A 24,916-nucleotide genomic window follows, 5' to 3' on the forward strand; every position below is an offset into this window, starting at 1 on the left:
ATTTTTAGGTTTATCTATCCAACTGTTAACAAAGGTATGTTTATGTTTGAAGATATGTTGAATTTTAGGGTATGTTTTCATAAATAAGATTATGGAAAAAACTATAATAAATATACCTGTAGTCGTAATCTCACTGTCGTACAAATAGGTTGCGACGATAGGACAACAAGTTGGCGGGAAAATAAAAAAGTTGTTTTGTACAATTGTATTTGGAAAATTAAAACTCCCAGTAAGAATTAATGGACTAACGGCGAAAAGACTTTTCACAATAATAGTCCACACATTTATTGTACTTGCATAAAAAAATATACTACGTAACTTTTTTGAAGGATTATTTTATAATCGTCGTATTAATATTATATTTAAAAAGGAAATTGTCTCCAGCAAATTTATTGAATAAAGGATAAAATGTGATGAGCAGTTTGAGCACAGGTCCAGGATAACAGTTTGTATTAGTTGGAAATACTTTTGGTACTGTGTAGTTTTTGCTAGAAAACAAGAAACATTGTTGGATTATCTAGTCAAAATCAAGTCAACAATGTTGCTGACAGATCCTGTGAAAGATTTTTTTCACAAAATTGTGCACCAGGTTTGTATATAGGTTGTTGTTTGTTTATTATTGCTCAGCAAAGGTTTAAAATACTGTGATTTTAAAATACAGCGAGTCCTTGTTATGGTGGCACTTGACGTAGATGCTTTGTGTGCTTGTAAGATATTGCAATCTTTGTTTCGATGTGACAACATTCAATATACTCTTGTGCCTGTTTCAAAGAAGTCAGATCTTGTGGTAAGTATGAACTTTTGCAGAATTTTAACTCAACAGTCTTATACAATTTGCAATAGAATTTGGAACCTGAGAGTATGAAATGTCTATTTCCCTGCTTCTACAAACATAGTAGTATAATATTCGTATGCTAGTTTTTTTTATATAAATTATGTGTGTTCATTCCGTTAAATTATGTGCGAGGATAAAAGGACATGTCTCATGCATTTTGGTAATCTTCTTTAAAATGATTTTTGTGCTATATAATTAGTTTATTTTTCATTTTAACTTGATCCTTGTGTTGGCAGAGAGAGTATGAAGAACACAAGGAACAAAATAAACATATTATTTTGTTAAACTGCGGAGCAAACATAGATTTGCTAAACACCCTTGATCCTTCAGAAGATGTGACATTTTATGTCATAGACAGGTTATATAATTATAATATAATGATATTATCATTAGTAAAGGTAAAAAAATTGGAAATTTATTTGCACTGATTACAATACAAATAATAAAATTGTTCAAACCTTCTTTGGGCAATGAACATTCCATCTCTTTGTGTTGTGTGTGTGTGTGTACTACGGTAAAAGCCAAAAGCCAACACAATGTTAAAATTGCACCTAATAAATGTATCTGCGGCATGTTAATAAATACAAGGAAGGTAATAAACATACTTAACGGTAGCATAAAATTTATACATGTTTTGACTCTAGTCATCGCCCAATTGATCTTGTCAACTTCTATTGTGAGCGACAAGTATACCTAATTTTGAAGCACAACCAACAAGAAATAGATGCTATTCCTGACTATGATGTGATCTACAGAGAATATGATGTAAGTGGTGGCAATCTTTTTTCATAATAATCTGTGTGAAAATTCAAATATGCATCTAAACCTCTTTTTTCCACAGTCAGATGAAGAAGAAAGTGAGGGTGATGATGACACAGAACAAGTTTCTAAACGAAGAAGATTTGATGAGGTAACTGCTGCTAAACAATCAATTGTCAGTTTAACATGTGCTGTTTATACCTGAGGGGTAAATTTTTAAATGTATTACTGTGAGAACTGTTAATTTTTTTGTTTAAAATGGTATGACTGAAGAATGATGATGAATGATGATGATGATGATGATATGACTTTTTGAAAATAAGATACATAAATTAAAAATATATATATGAGTCTTAAAGTTTATTATTTTCTTAAGAAACATTGTTGTATTGAAGACATCCAACACGTAAAATATTTATTTGTTACTTACTGTTTTAAAGCAAACTGATATTTATTTGAGAGTCAGACGTAGTTATCATAAAAATTACGTCTGTGAGCCATAGGTTTCTGTTTTAGATCCTAAATTGCTAAATAATAGATATATAATTTGTGCAAAAATCATTTAGGCTTCGCTGATGAGAAAAAAGGAGAGGCGGGAGTGGGAAGAGAGAAGAAAAGAAATTATCTTTGACTATGAGGAGTTTTCCTATTATGGCACATGTGTAAGTCTAAATACACCTCTAAACAACTGCAACTAGCAGTTTTTACTTGCAAACATTTTTTGTATTGTGGTTAGATTAGTGTGTTAAAATTATGTGAATACATAGGCATCATTGATTGTGTATGATCTTGCATGGAGAATGTCTAAAGACAACAATGAACTGTTATGGTGGGCAATTGCTGGAGTTACAGATCAATTTCAAAACAAAAGGATCGGTCGTGACCGGTAAGTCACACTATCTCTCATACAGCATTTTGCTGCAACTGTTCTTGTGTTTATGGGTGGTAACAGGGTGACTAGAACTTTCTAATCTGAAGAGCTTTATCCTAAAGTTTAAGCAGTGTTTGTGTTGCAAATTAAATAAAGCTTAGTATTATGCATATGTTGTGCAGTACATTTTGATCTTAGATATGTTACTGGGGTTTTGGAATTGCAAGGACACATGTCACGTCTGAATCATGCAAATGAAGATGAAGACAATTCCAAATCAATTGACTGCATGAGAATAAATTTTGAACATGAGTAAGTTTCATTGTTTTACTCAAGTATATATGTGCTGCAAGCATAAAAGTTGTATCATTCACCTTTCCTTTGTTTGTTTTTACAAACATGTTGACACAATTTACTGTGAATTTAGCATTTATATGTTTTTTCAGTTTGGACTTGGCCTTGTATCGCCATTGGTCATTGTTTGAAAGTCTGTGCCATTCTATTTCAACTGTGTCAGCATTCAAAGTGTGGACCAACATAGGAATGAAGAAACTTCATCAGTTTCTAGCAGAGATGGGGATTCCCCTCACACAATGTAAACAAAAGTAAGAATCACTTTGTTGTTGGAATCCTGTGGGTTGCTGTTATGTTATTAGCATTCTTATACATAGAATATAATGAAATGAAGTTTAAACCTTCATTCTTTTGTAATTTCTGTTACGTTCTGCTTAAACACCACCTTACCTTTCTTGGACTGGGAGATTTTAAACCTTTATGATTTTGACAAGAATGTCTGCTTTTTTGTAGCTATGAGTTCATGGACACTAAAATGCGAGACAATCTACAAACTCTTGTTGAAGAATCTGCTCTAAAGTTTGGATTGAAAAACCTGAAATTCCAATCTTTCTCTGCACAGTATGGCTTCAACCACAAGGTATTTCTACATGTTTCTGTGCCAAATATACAAACTTTAACTTTTAATGTTTATTTTAGATCTGTGCAAGTGATGCTGTCTACTCTGTGAATGCTTTACTAGAGAACATAGTAAGTCAGTTAACACAATTAGTCTTTCTAGCACATATTTAAAGCCTGTTTTTGGTAGAAGTTGACTGATACAAATGGCATGACTGATAAATCCAACTTTGTAGATGCATTGGAAGGTTTGTCAAGGTAAGTGCATTTGAACTACACTGTAAAAATATTGTTTTCTTGTTTTTTATTTGAACATATACACACAGGTAGGGTAGTCAATTGGGGTGTGATTATTTAGGCCTGAAAAACAGTCTTTTACCTTGGTATTTGGTTCATTGGTATCGCATAAAAAATAGGTGTAAGCTTTCAGAATTTCAGGATAACCAACTGCCGTTTAAATTTTTAACTTAGTTGTGCGTTTTAACAGGGTAGTTGTGCGTTTTAACAGGATATCAGCACCAAAAATGAAAGAAGGGCTGGAGTTGGCAAAGCTTCAACTCCAAGCAATCAGGAATAATGTAGGCACATTTATTGATGTTGGACAAGTGTTAAGCTATGGACCTTTCCTCTACACAAGTATTAAGGAGGTGGGAAATGACCCAAGCTTGTTTGTTTTACAAGAAATTAAAGATTATTTTTTTATTTTTTAGGGCAGTCCAGACTACAAATATTTCTCCCATCCAACTCATCTTAACCTTTTTTCACATTATTTACTTCAGTCCTATGTTAGATCACTAGGAAAGGTATGACAAAGACATATTTTGTTAATTTACAAAACAAAACAGGATCAACCTTAAGAAAGTGACCAGAAATAAACGGAATGCGGAAAAACAAATTGACATGAAATGGTTAGTAATTCAAACAAAGGAAAACTCTTTTTTTTTTATAATCAGTCAAAGCGTGAAAAGGCCATACACCTACCACTTGTGATTTGTGCACCTTGTGATATTGAGGAAGGAATTTCCATTATTGCTGGCATTCCTCCCCTTGCTGATGATTCAAGAAAAAAGTAAGTCAATTAAACCATTTCAATCTTGCCGGAGACTTTTACACATTGTCCAGTGAAACTTAGTTATCAATTAAATTTTGACATTGGCGTATTTTCAACCGCGAGGTTTTTGCAGCTGTTTCCCGATTCCGTGGCGCTAGTGTAGTGTTTTCGTATTCCTATGCACCATTTTCATGCACGATTTCAAAATTAATACAATACAATTTGTATCTTACAGTTTGTTTGGAAATGCATTTATTCACGCTGCCGAAAGAACTAAATCACGCACATCCCATGATTACTTTGACTCATCAATTATCACAATGAAAAACGAGGACCGGAGCAAGTTTATTGATGCGCTGATAACAATTATGACTTGAAACCAAGTCTTAACTGTAACATTGCTCTTTTTGTTTCAAACTTTTTCTGTCTGTATATCAGATTTTCTGCTACACTTGGAAGTTGTTGCTTTCCACATGTTTAACATTATTCTTTTCTACGTCTCTATTCCACAGTCCACCTTGCATTCTTGCTTTGTAGAAGTATTTTTATTGAACAATATAAATTCGCAAAAAGTGTTGCAACCGAAATATGCACTTTTTTGTGAAACAGACAGAATTAGCAAATGCTAGATGATTTTGTACAGTTTTGCAACATGATGACATAAACAGGTAAAGGAACTGAGAAAGTTGCATCAGTAATGTTTCTGTGAACTTGGTGGAGAAGAGTTTACCACAAAATATTAATGGGAAAGCAACACAAAAACTGTATTACAGAAAAAGGAATATCACAGTGAATTGGACAACAAAAATATATCTTACAGATTGTTTATTTTAGCACTAGTTGAAAAAATATTTACGATTTATTTTGTAGATCTAATCACTGGAATCATCATCACTAAACTCTGTGCAAACTTGGTAATCTCTTTCTAAGGTTTGGAGTTTTTCTAAGGTCTCGTCCAAGTGTGATTCAGTGTCACTATTTCCCAAACGTGCATGCCATTTTCTCAACATAATACCTTGTTCATAACTTTGTTTCAAAAGTTGGCCAACAGATGTTGATGCCTCCAGCACAGTCATCATTGGTACACTAGACACACTGTTGGGCGATGCTTTGTCACCATGACCATTTTGTAACTGTTTTTCCGATGATGTTGTAGAGCTGTTACCATTCAACAAGAACTCTGTATATTGGTCTGAAAATTTTGAAGGCTTTTTCATTGTTGTGATACTGCCATCAAATTGAACACATTCAGAAAATATTTGTGGGTAAGGAGTTAATGTTTTCATTGCTTCCTCTACAACAGTCACTGAACATTGTGAATTCTGAAAGCGTTCTTTCATGTACATTTTGATCATTGCAGTTGGGTTTGAGCATTGATGTAATGCAGACTGCTCTGTCAAATGGGCTGGAGTCACAAATTCCAGAGAAGTCAATCCCATCAGTGAAACATTTTGTGAAAATGTTTTGACAACAGGCGAGGCAGCACTTGTGTATGGTGTCAGGGAATGGTAAAACATACTATCACTGTAGTCACACAAAAAGTCAGCAAAACATTCATGGCTGATATGGTCATACGGTAATGGAAGAGAACTTGATAATTCCAACAGTTTTCGGCTGCCAGAAACCATATTAACAACAATGTCAGATACAGATGATCTTCGGCTTCTTGACCTGTATGCCCTGGTCATACATTCTAGACTGGCTGCGAGCACTGCACTAGTATGATATTCCAATTGAGCATTATAAATTAAATGTGGGAAGCTTTTTGCCTTGGACTTGAAAAGTTCTTGACACACTGACAGAGGAACAACAAATCCACTGGTTTCAAGTAGACCTTCTAGGGTTAGAAGATTTGACAGTGAACGGTTTCTTAACTTTGAAACATTTGCCAAAGGTGAAGGTGGGTGTAGTACAGGGAAGCAAGCACATATATTTCTTCCGAATTCATCATTTATATACTCAGACACAGAGCAAGCCATGCCACCAAAGGCATCATCCATGTTGCACAAAATATGAAATCCCTGCAAGGCATCACATTCCTCAGCAAAAAATCGTACTGACTCTTCAATTTCATTGAGCACAGTTCCAGTTTTGGCTTCCTCATAACCAAAATGAAAGCTTTCCAATTTACTTTTGTCAACAGGGTTTGAATCAATGAGTATTGTAGTTCTGGGATGATAATGAATTCTTTTGTAATCAGACCATGTTGAAACAACCTTTTCAAATGCATATGATTTTGGGTCACTGCTACAATTTGATGAATGACCATTTTGAAAACCATTGGTAGGTGCTTGAAGTTCTTCTTTCTGTAAGTCTTGAAGAAATTGGTTTTTAGGCAATGCCTTTGATTGATGAACATCCACACCATTGTCCCACAGATAATGCGCTGCAAAACAACAACCTGATTTATGTCATTATGCATTTGAACTTTATCTAAATATACTGCCTGTTGTATTACATTTTACAACAGTTTTATTTGCCTGCAGCCGCAGACACCATTATTGGCATGACATTAAAAGCCTTTTTTTATCAATTTCAAAAAAAGTGCATGTGGAAAAAAGACGTTATGTGTATGGTTTTGTGCTACAATAACGTCATTCGTCATACTGTTAACAGAAAATCATACCGTCCTCTTCTCCATAGCTTTCCTCATTGTAAAGGGATCCTTGTGATGGCAAAGTGGCTAAGCTGTCTTTTGTGTCAACAAGTACAAGTCTAGGGGTAAAGGTAGTTTCCCCTCGTAAAGTTTCACCCTCTCTAAACATTGCATCGGGATCGGATTCCGATAATTCATCGCCATCTTGGTAAGCGAAAGCCGACTCTTGAATGTTCCACCAATGAGTGCCAACGTAATTTGCGTATCTACCCAGTTGGAGGGTTATAATTTCGTTTGGCATTGTTTAACAACTGCGATCTCCAACATGCATTAAGCAAAACAAAGCCACGCTGAAGTTTGTCTTTAATCCGCCCCACTAGGGCATGTTTGGGTAAATTTTTGAAAAGTTTTGTGCAATTATAACACAGAAAGTTTGCAAAAAGGAAAATCCTGATACATCCCTATAAGTTTTGTAGTCATTTTTCCAGTGTTAAGTGTCAGCCAAAATATTTTTGTCTGCAAAGTCTATCAGGTCTTCAAAAACATTACCATTACTACCGAAGTTACCTGTCCTGTCAACTGGAACTTTTAAACTGTGCCTGGGCTCGTGACACATTCAAACAAGCAAGCAAACAAACAAACAATCAGACATATCGATGTAATTTTTGTTTGTGTCGTGAAACACTGTGATAAAAAATACTTTTTCGGTCCGTTGTGGAAACGAAACGACCAATCTTTCACAAAAAATCAAAGCACATGTAAACTAAAATTTGAAAACTTAAAGAAATCCGTTATAGTTGGCTGCACGTCTAACTCCGATTTCAAATCGGTTACTCATTGTAAAAGGTTTCTTGTTTTCGTGCCGTACATCAGCACCTTTCGTTTTAAGGTTCAAGTTTCAGGACTTGGCTCTTGGTGGACATCTTGTGGTAGAGTGTCTACAAAATAAATATGTTAATGTGGATCTTGAAACCCTGGCACTATCGTGGGAAACTTTTGAAACTTACCGTTGCATCTGTACTGGAGATTAGACCAGATGACGTTTTCTTGACTAAAGCAGAAACAACCCAGTCTTCCTCCCTTCACTGTGTTGTCAAGGATTGTTCCAGTATCGGCAATAAGTGTCGAATGCTCAAAGAACTTTATTCTGTAAACAAAATGCAGCACGATATTTTTAAAGTGGGTACATGGAGTAGTACAATATTAAATAGAAATTGTAAAGTTTCCCCTTTTGCATTTTTTTGAAAATGTAACAGATGTGAAAAACAACGAATTCCAAATAAAAGTAAAAGCGTCTTTTTTAAGCTATGACTTGCCTAATATAACCAACATGGGGTCTGTGTTGTAATTCCCATCTGTACGAGGTTCTGTCTTTCCATCCTTGTTCAATTGGGTCGCTCCACAAGACCGTAACTTCACCAGTAGTGTCCATATAATGCCACAAAGCATTTCTCATTCGTTCCCCTGGACCCTTGGTAGAATGGACTGCCTAAAACATAAGGGTAACATTGTGAATCAATTTATTTACTTTTGAAAGACTTTCATTGTAGGTTTTAAAAGTCTTCTATCGCACCTTGAGTTGTAGTCCGGGCTTTGCCACAGCTCGGAAGGGCGTTGCTTGCCAATAAGTTTGTTCAGTTTGTTTCCACGTTACCACGTAGAACCTTGAACTACTCTGGTAACTAAAAATGAACCCAGCGTAGTCATCGTCGGTTGCTGTGTTAACAAAGAACGTTCCACTGAAGTCCACACCGTCGAACGAGTCGTACCCTAAATGGGTGACAAGACTTAAATGGATAGAAACTTCGAAAGCCAATTAACAATAGCCTGCATCTCACGAGGACAGCTGACAAAGTGAAACAACAGTATAACCGTCTTGTTTGGGTATAACCGATTTTGTCCGGAATTTAGCAAATTAACTCGCAAAAACATAAAGGAAGAGTTCATTTCCGTTAAAAGCAAAGAGCAATTTACGCACATTATTGTCAGTTGTCCTTGTTGCTTACGTCCCAATTTTATATGAAAACTCATTTACATTTTGTGCATTCTTAGAATTTAAGTAGTTTTTAACATACCGATTGCAAGCCCCGGATCGCTATTCTGCGTTTGTACGATTTCTCGTCCTTTGTTAAGGACTACCCAGTTGGGGTCGATTTGGGCATCACCCCGGGGGTCAAGAATCACACTTTGGTAGGTTCGAAAATCAGTGGTCGCCACTTGGACGTTTTCTGGACACGCGTCCTTCCAATCATGGACTTTGTCGCCATCCTATGGGCAAAAAAGTAATGATTTGGTCATGTTGGGATTTTTGGTGTGTTATTTGTATTAAAATTTTGCTTACTCGGTCGTTTTCACACACATCTCCAATACCGTTTTCATTTGTATCAGTTTGTTCTGGATTGAACACCAAACGACAATTATCGCCAGTTGTAGTGATGCCATAGTCTGGAATCCCGTCGTTGTCGTCATCCTCGTCACACGCATCACCAACTCCGTCATTATCCTATAACATTACGTAAAAATAAAAAAGATTTCGTTTTATGTTGTCTTTTTCATGTAACGCCCATCACTCACTGTATCCAGTTGTGCACTGTTAATCACGTAGGGACAATTGTCGACGCTGTTTTGACGTCCGTCACCATCCACGTCCGCGTCATCATCGCATACGTCACCAACTAAATCGTTATCCGTATCGATCTGCGAAGAATCGAAAAGTGTCGTACAACAATACAAACTGTGAATTACCAACGACTTGGCATGTAATATCCTATACCTGCATTGCGTTGCTCTGCGATGGACAGTTGTCGCATGCATCTCCAACTCCATCATTGTCCATATCTCCTTGATCGTGGTTTGGCGTGTAATCACAGTTGTCCGACGTATTTGGAATTCCTGGTAAGTAAGACACTGAAAGTTAATCCACCAGAACCTAAATTTGTGTATTTCTACATATATATGACATGTAACGATTTAAATTAGAAAAGTGAATGTGAAGAGAAGAAGAAAAGCAAGCTGGTACCGTCTCCGTCAATGTCATCGTCGCAAACATCACCGACTCCATTCGTATCTTGATCCAACTGTTTGGAATTCTTCACGTTTGGACAATTATCACATGCATCACCGTGAGAATCACTGTCCGAGTTCTAAATAAGTGTAACATAATTATTGGAAAATGAACGCAAAAATATGTTTTTGCGAAAAAAAACTTCAATATGACCTTAACACTGGTTCTGATCCCAGAGATTTCTTGGATAAGTATTGTACCAAACGTTGCGTTAATAGTACCTGTTGGTCTGCGTTTGGCACCAGAACACAATTGTCTTCCATGTTAGTGACGTCATCGTTATCTGCGTCACCGTCGCATGCATCACCGATTCCGTCATTGTCGGAGTCTTCCTGACCACTGTTAGGTACGAACGGACAGTTGTCCTAAACAGTTACCAACCAGTCACATTAAGTTCTGCTTACTATCTTTTCTGCACAAAGTACTTCTTGCTATACAGGAATACTTTAATGCTTAACAATAATCTTTCATAAAACAGACAATGAGAGACACCAAATCAATTTATTGTCACCTTTAGGCAGGATTTTTCGTGACAAGGCAGTTTCTCGTCTGGCAATCCATCCTGATCCGAATCATTGCCGCAAAAATATCCGGAGCCAGCGAATCCCACGTGGCATGTACATTTGTAGTCACGGTTCGTTCCGGTGACGTCACAATCAGCGTCATCGCTGCAAGGGTTAATTCCTACAAAAAAGATACTTTAAGCTTTTTTATGTAAGTTATGTGAAATATAACTTTTTCGGCTATTGAAAGAAAAAAATGCAAAATATTATAATAATACCCCCGTCACTACACAATCGTAACTCCTGGCATCCAACAGTTTGATTGCCTTCGTAGCCGCCAATGCAGTCTCCGCACGAATACGAACCCTGTGGCATTGAATAAATGGCTACGTTAGTTTGCTGAAATCGAACGTAAGATAAACTAATTTACCTCTTCGTTTATACAGACAGAGTTTTTCACGCATTCACCATTGCTAATTGCACATTCGTCTATATCGGTGCATGTCTGCAACAGAAAAACAAAGTTAAATGACAAAATCTCCCAGACCAGTGTTTTTTTTAATTACATTGTAACATGTATTTTTGTAAGTTGGTAATTTTAGCTGTTTTAAAAAGGGGTGAAGAAAGTTGTCAAAGGGTATTGATAATTTAAAGGTTTACGACCATGGGCGTCGAAAAAAATTTATTTTCTGTATTGCCGAAATGTACCTGTTTTACGAAGTTGCGTATGGTGGTGTTTGATTCCACGTAACCTCGAGGACAAGGGGTGCAAAAATATCCCCCGGCAGTGTTGACACATGACGTCACAAGCGAGCACGGCTGGATGGTGTCACATTCATCAACATCCTCGCAAACCGTTCCGTTACCTGCAAGTCGAAGAACGAAAATGTTATTAGTGGAGATTGTAATATCATTTTTTTTCAATTCAACCAGTAACATTAACAAACATGTAACACACCGTGGTACCCTGCTGGACATTCGCCACATACGAAACCGTCGACGGTGTCTGTACAGTCCACATTGTCCTGGCACGGATTTTCCGAACACGTAACTTTCACATTGTTTTTCATGTCATTGTAGCTATCTCGCGTCCCTGGGTGAAAAACATCACGTTAATACTTCCTTTTTGTGCAATTAGCCTGTCTCAACTTACCACAAATTGCGCAACTGGAAATAGTATTTCGCAAAGTCCTCGACTCTACCACCTGATCTTTCATAACCTTATGTATGTCCTGTAGCACAGACGTAAGATCTAAAAACATTTTCAATAATTTAAATACGCATGTCCCTGAGAAAAAAGCGCACATATTTTATGTTTGACAAAACAGCTCATTACGAGTTGTTTTAAGCTAATTATTTGCATTAATAAAATCAGGTTTTGTTACGGTCTGGTGCAAAATGTTTCTACAACAGCAGCCGATAGGTTCGTCGTTTTGGACACTTGTACATAACTCACCTGACAGCTGAACCAGAAGTTCCGAAACTGGTTCATATTTGTTGATCATGTTAAAAAGTGACGATTCAGCAGTTTCGGGCCTGTCGGCTTGCGAACACACACTAACGTAATTGCGTCGAAGGAAAGCAAGACTTTTTCCGGGGATCATAATTGCTTGCTTTACGTGGGACTAAAATGTAAATGGTTATTATTCAGTAAAAAGATATGAATTTGATTGTTTTTTTGTACCTAATGTAAATATGGCGTTTTGTTGCAAAAAGCATGAAAGTGGTAAACCACACTCTGCTTGTTCAGGCATGGCATGTCAAAACTATTGTACCTTAAAAAGTTAAATAAACGACTTGTTCTAAGGCTATCTAAGCAAACATGACATGGTTTCGTGTCATCACCTGCACGTTGTTTCTTCCCTTCTTTCCAATCTTTATCAATGGAGATAGAGTGTTGTTTTCTTGGTTCCCTGGTAGCCACGGATTAATTTCTTGATGTCCGTTTTCTACGCAATCAACCAACAGAGACACGCGTGCAACATTCGACCTGTAATAAGAATACAGTTTGGTTGGAAATAGCTAAGGTTTTTCATGCGACTGCCTGGCATACAAAGCTCGTGTTTCGCGACGCCGGCGTGCCGCGCGCGTTGGTGCAGCGGGTTCAGGCTGTGATCGTATAGTGGTTAGTACTTCACGTTGTGGCCGTGACAACCCAGGTTCGAATCCTGGTCACAGCAAGCTTTTTTACCTTATTACATGAATGTCGTCTAAATTTTAGGCTAATTAGGCTAAACACCACAGCATAAAAACAATTCTATTTTGTTCGTTTTTTTAGCAGGCTACGTTGCTACCTGCCTCTGTGTCAAACTGTACAGTTACTTAGTAATGCTATTGCTATGATGGCAAAATACCTATTTCTTAATTATTCAAAAGTTTTTTCGCCTATTTGATTGCGACCATTACCATATTGCTTTGATCACTTTGCTATTTTGGGGCATTTTGAAATTACTGTCTTAGTTCTATAGTTCACATGGGGTTGTAGGAAACCAACCTTAAAAGTTTGAAGTGCAATAAGATTGTGTGCCACTTGTGGTCAGCAATCCAAATGTCACGAAATACATTCGTAAGCATTTCCCTTCTGTCCTCGGATGTGATTTTTATTGTCACTGAATTAAAAAGACATTTTTGTTAAAGTTTGTTTTACCTAGATTTACTACGCAAAAAAGGTACTTTTTGTTATTTTTCAAAAACATGTTAAACGGCGATATATGAAAGGTACCTCTTCCTTTGTGGCCATTTGCGGAAATTTCAAAATATTTTCGGCCTCTGCCTTCCTCTTCGTTTCTGTAAAGTGCTACTGAGATTGAATCGTCTCTTGACGGAATTTTAAGGTTGACGAAGAACGATACTGCGTCATCATGATGTAATGCTCTGTAGATTTTGTCCGATTCCCGTGCTTCATCGTTAACAAGTAGATTGATTTCTGTTTGAAAATTAATATGTTTGCTTTATAACTGCACAATTATAATGATAACAGCAATAAACTGTTGGCTAAGCTTCACATTTAAAACGGGAAAATATCTAAATTAAGCGGAGGCTAGTAGTAATATTTGACTTTAGTAGCATCTTATATTGTAGCCGTTACTATAAGTTTCGCTGCAAATCAGAGTTGTAGGGCGGGCCGGGTTCAAGCTAAGGTTTGGTTAACGAATTATTCGGGCCTGACTTCACATTCCGTGTCCGTATTTTTTAATATAAATTATTCCTAGCTTAGTATAGTTAGTTGCTGGACTGAACCTAATAGCTCTAAACTGTTTAATTTAAGCCACTGTCTATTATTTTCATTATGTCTTCTTTATCCATCAAACTTTCGGCTATACAAAACAATGCGGGTTCCGGCAGGGCTTCGGGGTAGTACTTTCGAGTTTGGGTCGGGCCCGCCTACAACTCTGCGGCAAATAACTTATCCCGTTTAACCTTGAACGTTTCTGTAGTAAACTATAAACTACTGGGCTTCACAACGTAAAATGTGTCATTTGCTAAGCTTTAAACATCAGGACTACGTAAAACCGAAATTGTTAACTGTAAACTAAAAAATAGCTTTGTAACCGACATTTTGCTTACCAGAGGCTGAAACGCTGATGCTTAAATCCAAGACCAAGAGCAATAAAATTGTAAGAAGCTTCATGGCTACAAGTTTAAAAATATATGTACAAATGAATTTCCCACATATTTATAAGTTGCACTGCTGGAAATTAGCACCAAAAGGTCGCTAAAACTGGCACTTTTAAACCGCGCAAATTTGGTCACCTTTTCATATCCGACAGAAGACAACTGTGCCGCATTTTCACTTCGCACTGAGATTTTGAAAGCTTTAATGTTTTTATTCATTTTTAAACGTTTTAGTTGCAAGTGAGATCTTTAAATCCGGTCAAACGTTGACATAACGTTATGAGGCGATAGTCTTTGACTTGACTGCTCTCACCTCGGTGTGTCATCGTAAAAGATATCCCTTAGTAAGTCAGAAACTGTTTTTTAAGCTGCTGTAAGATACAATCACTTTTGACAAAAAACGAGAATGCCGTAATTCCGTTTTTTTTAAGCAGAGTAACCGATAGCTTTAACCTGGACTTCGCTAACTTAATTTACTTTACTACATTATGTACGCAGGCTCGTGATGCGATTGAAGTGACAAATTTAATTTGTATACCTAACACCTGCTTTGACACACAATCATCCAAGACCTGCCGCTTCTTCGAGAAAGTAACCAAGTCTGTCTGACCTGCTGAACCTGATGGTGACAATGGTGCAAACCAGAAATGTCAAAGATTTGTGAATATTTCTTGTCACATTTGACAATGCTTCCTGAAATTTCAGTTAAAGAAACTCTGTGCATAATTAAGTATGTGCAACCGCAGTCTATTCGACAGACAATTTTATTGATTTAGTGTCCGCTGTTATGAAAAATTCCTATCGCTAATATTACAAACTTTCAAATTTAAAAATGTTTCCGAGAAACAAGACTTAAAACATTCCTATCACGGAAAATCAATCAACAAACTTTCAAATCCCATTACTGAGAAATTTAGGTATGGTTCGAGTTCTGCACTTTAACAGCAAAATAAGTCCAGGACCACTCAATCTTCAGGATTTGTAACCCGTTCACATTTTTTCCACCGATCTTGCGTTCTGCCAAACCAAGCGCGACGAATTAAATTTACGTCATGCAGCAGGTGCCTTCGCCTCGCTTAGCTTGGAGACAATCGTAGCGCACTCAAGGCCACGTGGCAAGCACGGGTCCCGTAAATGATAATGTTACCGAAATCGAGTTTGTGTTTTTCACATCTAGTTAACCCAATGTTTTCCAACGCGTTTAGTTGAGGCACACTTTGCGGACTAGAAACACAAAACAGATCCTAACATTGTTAATTTTCATTCACAGTATGAACCAATGTGTTTTCTGGGAGAAATGAGACATCGGCGTGTAACTTAAATACTTCAAAAAGATTATTTCAAACACATATTAGCCTTTCACTTTGACCGTATCTTAAACAATTGGTTGAAACTATTTCTAACACAGGATCTCAATATCTTTCTTCCTAGGCCCGTGCTGCGAAAATTCGTGTTTTTGCGTTTGTTTTTGTAGTTTTGTACAGAGAACGAAATGGAAATTGGTTATATTATTATACAATTGTTTCTGCAATACTTTTATTGTCATCAGTCAAATTATCCACTCTATTGTTTTCTTAAAACTTGTCAGAAAACAATAACATACGACATTTATTCAATTAAGGGGCATACCTTATTCACAAGACGCCATTGAATTTGAATTTTATTTGCATACAGACGTAACCACAATAAAAAAGTATGAAGTTGATGTTGCCATATACTACACAATTTTCCTACGGGAAAAATTCAAGCAATTCTCGTTCAGTTCCGTTTCCCAAAATGTTTTGTAACACCAGCGCGATTTACATCACCGACCGAGCACAATTACCAGGTCGAGAGGGTCAATATCCGATTACCGGCAAAACACCAAACACGTGGGGCAACACAATCGTGTCACTGATGGAGTAGTTAGCTGTCTGCGTCCCTGATAGGGTGGTCCAATCGTAGTAAAGCCCAGTCATGTTTTTTTTCCGGTATTACAGTTGAACTTTTGTCGTCGATAGTGCTGTCAAAAAATTTCGATGGTTTTTGGCTGTTAAGACGAATTATAAAATTACACATGCAACAGTCTTAAAGGCAAATGTAGACTTAAAAGTGTTCTATATGCTCCTTAACTCTAAAAGTTTTTTCAGCAAAAATATCATATATGTTTAGTTGCATTAAGGTTTTTTTAAAGTTGCATTCATTAGGCCAGTGCTCTTCAACATTTTTTGGTTTGGTGAACCCTTAAAGTTGTTGTGACGAACTCATGCACCCTGTTTACTTAAAAGGTAACTGAGATAAAAAGCGATATGAAAAATCGTTATGCATATCATCTTGTCAGTTAAGTCCAAGCGTATGTTCGCAAATTTTCTATGAAACATCGGCGAAAAAAACAACACTCGATATCCTAACATCACCCGAATGTAACACAGACACTATCAAACCAGGCACGGGGATAAACCATTGAAAAAGTTTACCTGGGTTATACATAAGTTGAAACCTACATTTTTTTCTAATATCTTGAAAGTCAAATAATAATGGTTCATTAAAAGTTTGTGATGCACCCTTTTGTACCTTTTCGTACTGGTGCACCCCATGCATATTTTGGTGCACCGTGCACACCGGTTGAAGAGCACTGCATTAGGCTTCTCTAATTTTCACTAAGCCAAGTGAAACGCATTTTACTGCTGACGTTTCCTCAATTGCTGTTATCATCAGTGCGAAGTGATAAGACATCAATAAGGCTTTATTTTATGTACTGCTGAGTTTGTCTATTTGCTTGCGGAACAAACATTTTTTTCGCATGTATTGAGCATGTTGTCCTACGTTTTTTGTTTAACACCATTTTTAAAATCACGGACTGATTGGTGACAATCCTAGTCGCAATTCCAACAATATACCAACCTTGGGATGTGTTATGAGAAACATACAATGTAATGAGGCAGATGTTATTTACAGACCGTCTGCTTAAATGATTTAAGTAAACGTATTTGGGCTCATTTCACGTCGCTTACTTCACATAGAATGTCATGTTTCTATGTAAAAAAGTTGCAAACACGGTTATACTTTTACAAATATACACATGTTATATACTGTGGAATACAAATGACTCAATGACAAAGCCTACCATTATACGAGTTTTTTGTACTTGCTTTCAGGTATAGGGAAAATATTTAGTGTCGTAATTGTTTTGAAATTCAATATAAGTAAAAATTGCGCCCAGAAAAGTCACTTGAGTGTTAACTAGCCAAGCGAGCAAACAACACAACGGATCTCCCAACCAAAAACGTAAGGTTCACAAGGTACACTATAACCACATGTGTTTTCCACAACAAATAAATAAGCTCCATGTTGACTTCCTTTGGTTCCCGGAACCACTTGTGGTGTGTCGTCCACACAAAGATGAATGGACGAATGTTTGGTCGTGTCGTGTGAGCCAGTCATAATGTATCCTGTGTATTCGATCGTCCAACCTTCGGGACATGTTTCACGGCTTGGAATCATAAGCTGAAAATTTTATAAAAATAATCATTACCGTTGCTTTGTTCCTACACTTAAGTCACGAAACATTAATAATCCAGTCTAATAAGAATCCGCTTTGGAGGTCACGTCACGATATACATTAACCCTAATAGCACGTTACCTGTGTTGGACTTTGAACCAAGCAAATAGCGCATGGAACACCTTGATACTGAAGTGCTTGCTCCTCGATAAAAGACAAATCGAACAAAGGGTATTTACTTGGTCCATCTCGATACTCGGCTCCGTAAATATAAGAAGGCCCTGTATGTGATGCACGGTGTTGTTATGTTATTTTTGGGAACCAATAAATGCTTTAGAGTATAAAATAAATAAATATTTACTGACCCTGTCCGCCATCCACATAATGACCTTCGGTATACGTCACGTTATGATGTAAACACAAAAAGTCCGATCCACCTCCAACATGGGAGTAATGCGAGCCCGCAGCATAACCTATAGCCGAAAGGTACATTGAGCCTGAACCAAAATACAAATTAGTTACTTACCGTGGTACACCATGCTTGTTCCAGTCTTGATTGGGCAGTCACTTCTTCCCCACCGTATGTAAGTAGTACCTAATTTGACTTGTGTTACATTTACAATACATAGGATTTCGCACATTACTGAACTTTCCTAGCTATCTGCAGTATGCAATCAACTGGATTTTCTAATGTTTGCAGAAAGATTTGAAAAAAACACTGGTATAAAGCGCCTTTTGGGCATTGGGTTTGATAATTTCGATCAGTGAAAAGAAAATATATATAAATAGAAAATAATTATAAATTCGATCACGGCAGCGTTTGTGCAAACACTGAAGTGGTTTTCAAATTTTATTTTTGCCCTATGGAACTTTCTCAAGTATGCTTAAGCCCTACGTTGGACCCAAGTTCTTTTTAACATTTGTTGATGGACACAACCCACATATCCGGTTTTCGTTCCAATTACCAGCAACGCAGAATCAAACTAAGTTGAAAACTGAATATTTATCATAAAAAACACTTAATTCAGTGAAATTTGCCCCCATCGCTGCTTATATGGGTCATAAATACCCAATAAAAGGAATACATTTGACAAACTTAAGTTTGATGCTGAATCCTTTTCGTTTTTTAGAAGGCATTAAAGAATCATGGATTCAGAGTTACACTAAGTTAGCACCTACATTTTTGACGTCCTTGATTAAAGATTTATGTAACTTTTTTCTTGTAAGTTGTATTGAGATATGTGTTTGCTGCCATCATATTATGTTTTGCTTATTCCTTTTGATAGTTTAAGAATAAAGTAATAACTATGTTGTTTACCTGTTCCGTAAGTTGTTATCACTGGAGAATCTTCTTCCTAAAAGAAAAGCGAGAAGCATACAATTACAGTAAAAGTTTATGTGATGCACTTTTTCTACTTACCAATGATCTTTTATGAACAATGTGTTGCAAGTGTTGCCAGTTTTGACCTTGAACTTTCTTGACTCCAGATTCTTTTTCTGCCAAGTTTTCTAAACTGCAAATTTGCAATTGCACATTAGGAAAGTGAGTCCCAAGGAGCATATGAGTTTAAATTATTATTTTTTAACTAACCGTTTTAGGTACATTGTAACCTGATGGACAACATTTCCAACGCAAAATAATGTCACCAAAAGCAAAAATGTTCCAAAAATCGGTGGTTTGTTTGAAATCTTACGAACAGAATTTCTGTAGCTTTGCAGTCGCATCTTTCTGATCAAGGCACTCAACGGAATGAAATACAACTTGTGATCAAACTGGCATGTGAAGTCTCAGATTTGTAATTAATGTTAGTTTGCTATCACGATTTCATTATGACAATCTATCACATGACAAAATATCGATTAAAAAGTCATGTTGGAATTTCTATTAAAGTGTAACCTGCATTTGTAAAGTAAAACTCATACCTAAAGTAATATATATGAAAATGGCAGTTTGCTTGTTTGGGGATAGAAGCTGGTGGTAACTTTGTTAAATTTTTTTCCATAGGTTTTTGTGTTGTTCAGATTTTTTCTTTCTTTTTACAATTTTACTTTAAGACATTGCGGAGAATTTCCACGACGTCATTTGCACTGCAAGCGGAGTCCAAGAAAAAGAAAATAGCAGGAAACGACACGGAGTAATTTTCGTTCAGTCTGCTAATGTGCTCAATGGTGTTAATTAAAAATCTGTTCGCTAAGAAAAGTTTTCTTACTCTTTTTCTGACTTACATTTTAAGCAAACAAACAAAACTTTCACAAAACATATAAGCGAACTCCAATAAAAGTAGGAGACTCGGGTTACGCCTAAAATGCTAGTTTCTTTCAAAACTTTGCTTGTTGAAAACAATAAACATAATTCTAATGATAAACTAAAATAGACCAACACTGACCAGTGCATTAACCATGTTTAAATTTGCCATCAAGTGAAAAGCATTGGTGTTTTTGTTGTTTAACATTACGATAAATCTACATGAAGAAAGTATTCGTATAAAGTGAAGGTATAAAACATGGCATATGCAAAAATTTCAACACGAGTATTAGACCCTGCTGATAAGGTAAATGCTTGTTCATAAAAATTGGTAATAAAAGATGTTGGAGAAGTGTCCGCACAATCACGACATGAACATGTGTGATGTACCACAGTAAGTGGCTGATTTCCGTCTTAGTTGAGGCTGTTAGATCTAAAATATCACGATCGTTTTTGCTCATGTTGAAGGTGGATCCGAATGTTTGTGCTTACATCATAACGTGACGTACACCAAAGGTCAAATTATATGGGCGGCACTTAGGGTCAATATATACTTCATTAATTTGTCAGTACTTTTGTTTGATTTGTTTTCTATTAAACTTACATATCACGCACACCATTTCTAGGCCCACTTTCAATACATTTTATATTCTGCATTCGTGGGGAATAACGATTCATGTGTGTCTGCAAATTTTTATGTGCATTAAGTTGTGTTTGTGTACATTAACCTACTGTTAAGTATAAAGATATTGCAGAAAGTAAAAAAAAGCCTGAGCTTGCTGATTTGATATGATGAGATCAAGTCCGAGTTTAATGGGAGACAAGCTCACACGCAATGCAGCATTTATGTGTCAGTGTTAAGACTGTTTCGTGTCTTCGATTTCGTTATAGTTAACAATACAAGTACTGTTGTGACGTGCCACTTGCAGTTTGTTTGTGTAATAAAGCTTTATTTCACATGAAATCTTATGCGGCTTTCATAGGAACTAATGTCATATTTTAAAGAAATATAGTTAAACTTGAAAGTACGTTCTCACGAACTGTGTAACGTTTTTAACTTCTATATTAGTATAGTAATAGTTTGAAAAGCTTCGCGGCCCACCAGAAAGCACATCTTCGGGGCCCACCGGTTGAAAAGTGCTGCCTTAAACCATATCGTGGCACTAATAAAATTCAGCAACAGATGCAATACATTGGCCCCAAAATATGGAAAAGTATTACACAAGAACATACCAATACACATTCTTTAAGGCAATTTTTAACAATTACAACTTCTTTTTTGTGTACATGATGTGATAGCAACAAAAAACTGGAATGTGGCCTTCTGGTTCTTAGCGAAGCGCTATTTTCAGTTTTCTGGTATGCCTCCACTCCACAAGGTTTCACTTATCAACGCATATTTGATAAACACATAATTTTTGGCCAATTGCGGAATGTAACCTAGTATTTTTGTTACTAAAGTTGTCGACGTACCACAGATTTCACATTTGTCGTTTGTTTGTTTTTCATAAGACTGATGTCGCCTCTTAAAACGTTAAGGTTACGCCGCCTTGTGTATTTACGTTGCACTGCATGACTTAGTGCACTATTATAACACTTGAATATCACCCAGGAGTTTGCTGTGTTTTGTCACTTGTAATCTACACACCTACAATGTTTTTTTTTTAATGTAATAAAGCCTTGGGCTCTTGGTTCGATACTAAATAATTTTGGATATTGAACATATTGTGAAACTGGCCACATGATGCTGTTTCTGTTTCTTGTTACAAGGATATCTTATCCTTAACGCGTCTGTTGAACAACCCTCAGTGACTTCACGTGCTGGCAATTGACTTCTATCCTGTGCTTTGTCCTTTTTTTTGTTTATTTATGTTCGTTGTTTTTTTCAGTTATGTGGTGAATTTGTGTTCCGTAATCTGCGAGGATTGTGCTAGATTTATTGCATCTACAAAAATCTACTTTCTACAGTATAAAGAAATCTTCTTATTTTTTTTACAACTGACAAAATATCAAACTTATTTGAATGGTCTTACTTTTGATCAATTTCGTAACCAGGCTGAGGCAGTTTCTTGTATCAGTCATAATATATCTGTGGGTTGTTTTTTTGTTTTTTGCCTTTTTTGAATTCCGCGTACTGATTGGTGGCAATTGTCGTTGCAAAAGAAACGCAACGCCAGCCTTGGGAAGTTATAACAGCAGCTTGTAAATTTAATAAAACAAATAAACAGGACTGGACTTTCGGCCTAAATAATAAAAGTAACGATGTGAGTTTGTTTTACGTTTGTTGGCTTCACATGGAATGTCGTGTTTCAGTATTTAAAATTTGAAAAATGCACTTTTACAAATATACACATGTTATATACTATGGAATACGAATGATTCAAAGACAAAACCTACATTTACATTCGTTACGTTTATGTTTGACTTGCCTTAAGTATCAGGAAAATGATAAGCATCTAACTGTTTTGAGACATAAGTAAAACTTGGCCCCAGAAAAGTCACTTGAGTATTAACTAGCCAAGCGAGCAAACAACACAACGGATCTCCCAACCGTTAACATACGGTTCACAAGGAACACTATAACCGCATGAGTTTTCCACAACAAATAAATAAGCTCCATGTTGGCTTCCTTTGGTTCCTGGGACCACTTGTGGTGTGTCGTCCACACAAAGATGACTGGACGAATGCTTGGTTGTGTCGTAGGATCCAGTCATTATGTAGCCTGTGTATTCGATCGTCCAACCTTCGGGACACGTTTCGCGGCTTGGAATCATTAGCTGGAAAATTTAATGAAAAAATCATTACCGTTGCTTTGTTCGTGAACTGAAGTTGTGAAACATTAATAATAAAGTCTAATAAGAATTTGCTTTGGGGCTCACGTCAAGATGCTTGGATACATTAACTCTAATAGCACCCTACCTGCGTTGGACTTTGAACCAAGCAAATAGCACATGGAACACCTTGATATTGAAGCGCTTGCTCCTCGATGAAAGACAAATCGAACAAAGGGTATTTGCTCGGTCCGTCTCGATACTCAGCTCCGTAAATATAAGAAGGTCCTATTAGTGATCAGTGTCCTTAATGTTATACTTGGAAACCAACAAATGTTTTCGAAAACAAAATGGTGAAATATTCACTGACCCTGAGTGCCGTCCACATAGTGTCCTTCGGTATACGTCACGTTATAATGTAAGCACAAAAAGTCCGATCCACCTCCAACATGGGAATAATACGATCCCGCAGCGTAACCTGGATAAATATATTTCAGTAGTACCATCCCCATCTAAGATGGAAGCCACTTACCGTGGTATACCATACTTGTCCCTGTCTTGGCTGGGCAGTCACTTCTTCCCCAACGTACGTAAGTCGTACCTAATTTGATTTGTAATTGGTTAGATTTGCAATGCTTGGATTTGGTACCTGACCGGACTTCCCTATTTATCTGCAGCATACGATCATTTGGATTCTAATATTATGTAAAATATTATCTATTGGTATGACGAATTTTAAACGTCTGGTGTAGGCAACGGCTTTTTTGATTTCGATCAGAGAACATAAAATACATCTCATAAGAAAAACATGCTTTCGAGAGAAGCGTTTGTGCAAACGCTATAATACTAAAATGGCTCACAAACATTATACTTTCCCTTTGCAATTTTCTCAAAATGCTTAAGCCTTAAACCCTATACAATGGACAAATAAATAATTTAATGTTTGTTAAAATGCGTTGAATGTTTGGCACCATTAAACAATCTAGCAACAGAATCAAACTACCGTACATATTAATAAGCTTACACTCCTTTTTTTCAAAGTCATATATTATAAGCTGAGTACACATAAAACAAAACCTAATCACCAAAATTTTCCCCAACGCATTTCACAGTTAGAAATCGCTGCTTATGTGAGTCACAAAACAAACAGAACAATAGAAAGGCTGAATTTGACAAATATTAACTTAGATCTTGAATTCCTTTTCATCTTTGTGAAGGCATCAAAGAAACAGAGATGCACTGCTGGTAACTACATATTTCGACGTCAGTGAATATGGCATCGACACGACTTGATGTTTTGTTTTAACTTATAAGCATGCTTTATGCAATATTTTCTTTGTCAGTTGTATTGTATTGAGATATCTGTATGTCGCCATTATATTATGTTGTGCTTATTTCCCTTAATTGTTAAACTAAAAAAATATAATTGTATAGGTTACCTAACCCGCAAGTTGTTATCACTGGCGAATCTTCTTCCTGTAAGAAAAGCGAGCAGCGTACAATTACAGTAAAAGTTTATGTGATGCACATTTTCTACTTACCAATGATCTTTTATGAACAATGTGTTGCAAGTGTTGCAAGTTTTGACCTTGAGTTTTCTTGATTCCAGATTCTTTTTCCGCCACCAGATTTTCCAATCTGCAAAAAGGCATTTGCACATTAGGTTACTGAGTCTTAAGAAGCATATGAGTCAAAATTATTTATTAACTGACCGTTTTAGATAAATGGTAACTTGATGGACAACATTTCCAACGCAAAATAATGCCACCAAAAGCAGAAATGTTCCAAAAATCAATGGTTTGTTCGAAATCTTACGAACAGAATTTCTGTAGCTTTGCAGTCGCATCTTTCTCATCAGGGCACTCAACAGAATGAAAAAAAACTTGTGATCGAACTGGCATGTGAAGTCTCAGATTTGTAGTTAATGTTAGTTTACTATCACGATTTCATTTTGACAATCTATCACATGACAAAATATCGATTAAAAAGTCATGTTGGAATTTCCATTAAAGTGAAACCTGCATTTTTAAAGTAAAACTCTTACCTAAAGTAATATATATATAAATGGCAGTTTGCTTGTTTTGGGATATAATCTGGTGGTAACTTTGTTAATTTTTTTCCTTATGTCTTTGTGTTGTTCAGATTGTTTTCTTTCTTTTTACAACTTTACTTTAAGGCATTACGAAGAATTTCCACGACGTCATTTGCACTGG

The 24,916-nt window shown here is 36.5% G+C and overlaps 4 protein-coding genes and 1 non-coding gene across 6 annotated transcripts; 2 read left to right on the top strand and 3 right to left on the bottom strand.

Moving 5' to 3' along the window:
- Positions 1-338: 338 nt before the first annotated feature.
- LOC145209039 (cell division control protein 45 homolog) lies at positions 339-5,015 on the top strand. 2 transcript variants are annotated; one of them, XM_080079285.1, is made up of 16 exons: positions 339-589; positions 662-787; positions 1,072-1,193; positions 1,480-1,600; positions 1,677-1,745; positions 2,161-2,256; positions 2,362-2,480; positions 2,664-2,777; positions 2,912-3,070; positions 3,273-3,399; positions 3,459-3,509; positions 3,568-3,635; positions 3,886-4,024; positions 4,088-4,180; positions 4,331-4,446; positions 4,664-5,015. In XM_080079285.1, exons 1-16 carry the CDS (start codon positions 539-541, stop codon positions 4,803-4,805), a joined length of 1,713 nt encoding a protein of 570 aa, XP_079935411.1. In that variant the 5' UTR covers positions 339-538; the 3' UTR covers positions 4,806-5,015. The 2 variants fall into 2 exon arrangements, with proteins under 2 accessions (XP_079935411.1, XP_079935412.1); XM_080079286.1 differs by having other exon boundaries at positions 3,571-3,635.
- A 138-nt stretch (positions 5,016-5,153) lies between these two features.
- Positions 5,154-7,612, bottom strand: LOC145209037 (protein misato homolog 1-like). Its single transcript, XM_080079284.1, has 2 exons — positions 7,055-7,612; positions 5,154-6,814 (listed from the first exon to the last, which is right to left on the bottom strand). Exons 1-2 carry the CDS (start codon positions 7,323-7,325, stop codon positions 5,301-5,303), a joined length of 1,785 nt encoding a protein of 594 aa, XP_079935410.1. The 5' UTR covers positions 7,326-7,612; the 3' UTR covers positions 5,154-5,300.
- A 56-nt stretch (positions 7,613-7,668) lies between these two features.
- On the bottom strand, positions 7,669-14,241 carry LOC145209035 (cartilage oligomeric matrix protein-like). Its single transcript, XM_080079282.1, has 21 exons — positions 14,159-14,241; positions 13,314-13,517; positions 13,086-13,200; positions 12,437-12,581; positions 12,048-12,216; positions 11,745-11,843; positions 11,550-11,684; positions 11,300-11,457; positions 11,022-11,096; positions 10,870-10,957; positions 10,600-10,772; positions 10,310-10,453; positions 10,044-10,167; positions 9,798-9,916; positions 9,599-9,721; positions 9,366-9,527; positions 9,100-9,292; positions 8,598-8,794; positions 8,341-8,513; positions 8,032-8,171; positions 7,669-7,962 (listed from the first exon to the last, which is right to left on the bottom strand). The coding sequence occupies exons 1-21, from the start codon at positions 14,220-14,222 to the stop codon at positions 7,916-7,918; spliced, it is 2,847 nt and encodes a 948-aa protein (XP_079935408.1). The 5' UTR covers positions 14,223-14,241; the 3' UTR covers positions 7,669-7,915.
- On the top strand, positions 12,700-12,771 carry Trnah-gug (transfer RNA histidin (anticodon GUG)). Its single transcript has one exon. It is a non-coding gene; the product is annotated as a tRNA-His (tRNA).
- A 3,087-nt stretch (positions 14,242-17,328) lies between the features above and the next one.
- On the bottom strand, positions 17,329-19,292 carry LOC145238485 (uncharacterized). Its single transcript, XM_080101711.1, has 7 exons — positions 19,279-19,292; positions 19,108-19,201; positions 19,006-19,042; positions 18,214-18,282; positions 18,053-18,160; positions 17,829-17,968; positions 17,329-17,692 (listed from the first exon to the last, which is right to left on the bottom strand). The coding sequence occupies exons 1-7, from the start codon at positions 19,290-19,292 to the stop codon at positions 17,429-17,431; spliced, it is 726 nt and encodes a 241-aa protein (XP_079957837.1). The 3' UTR covers positions 17,329-17,428.
- Between the last annotated feature and the right edge of the window lie 5,624 nt (positions 19,293-24,916).

Source organism: Phallusia mammillata, chromosome 1, assembly GCF_965637545.1.
Source record: "Phallusia mammillata chromosome 1, kaPhaMamm4.hap1.1, whole genome shotgun sequence".
In the NCBI taxonomy this organism is placed as follows: Eukaryota; Metazoa; Chordata; class Ascidiacea; order Phlebobranchia; family Ascidiidae; genus Phallusia; species Phallusia mammillata.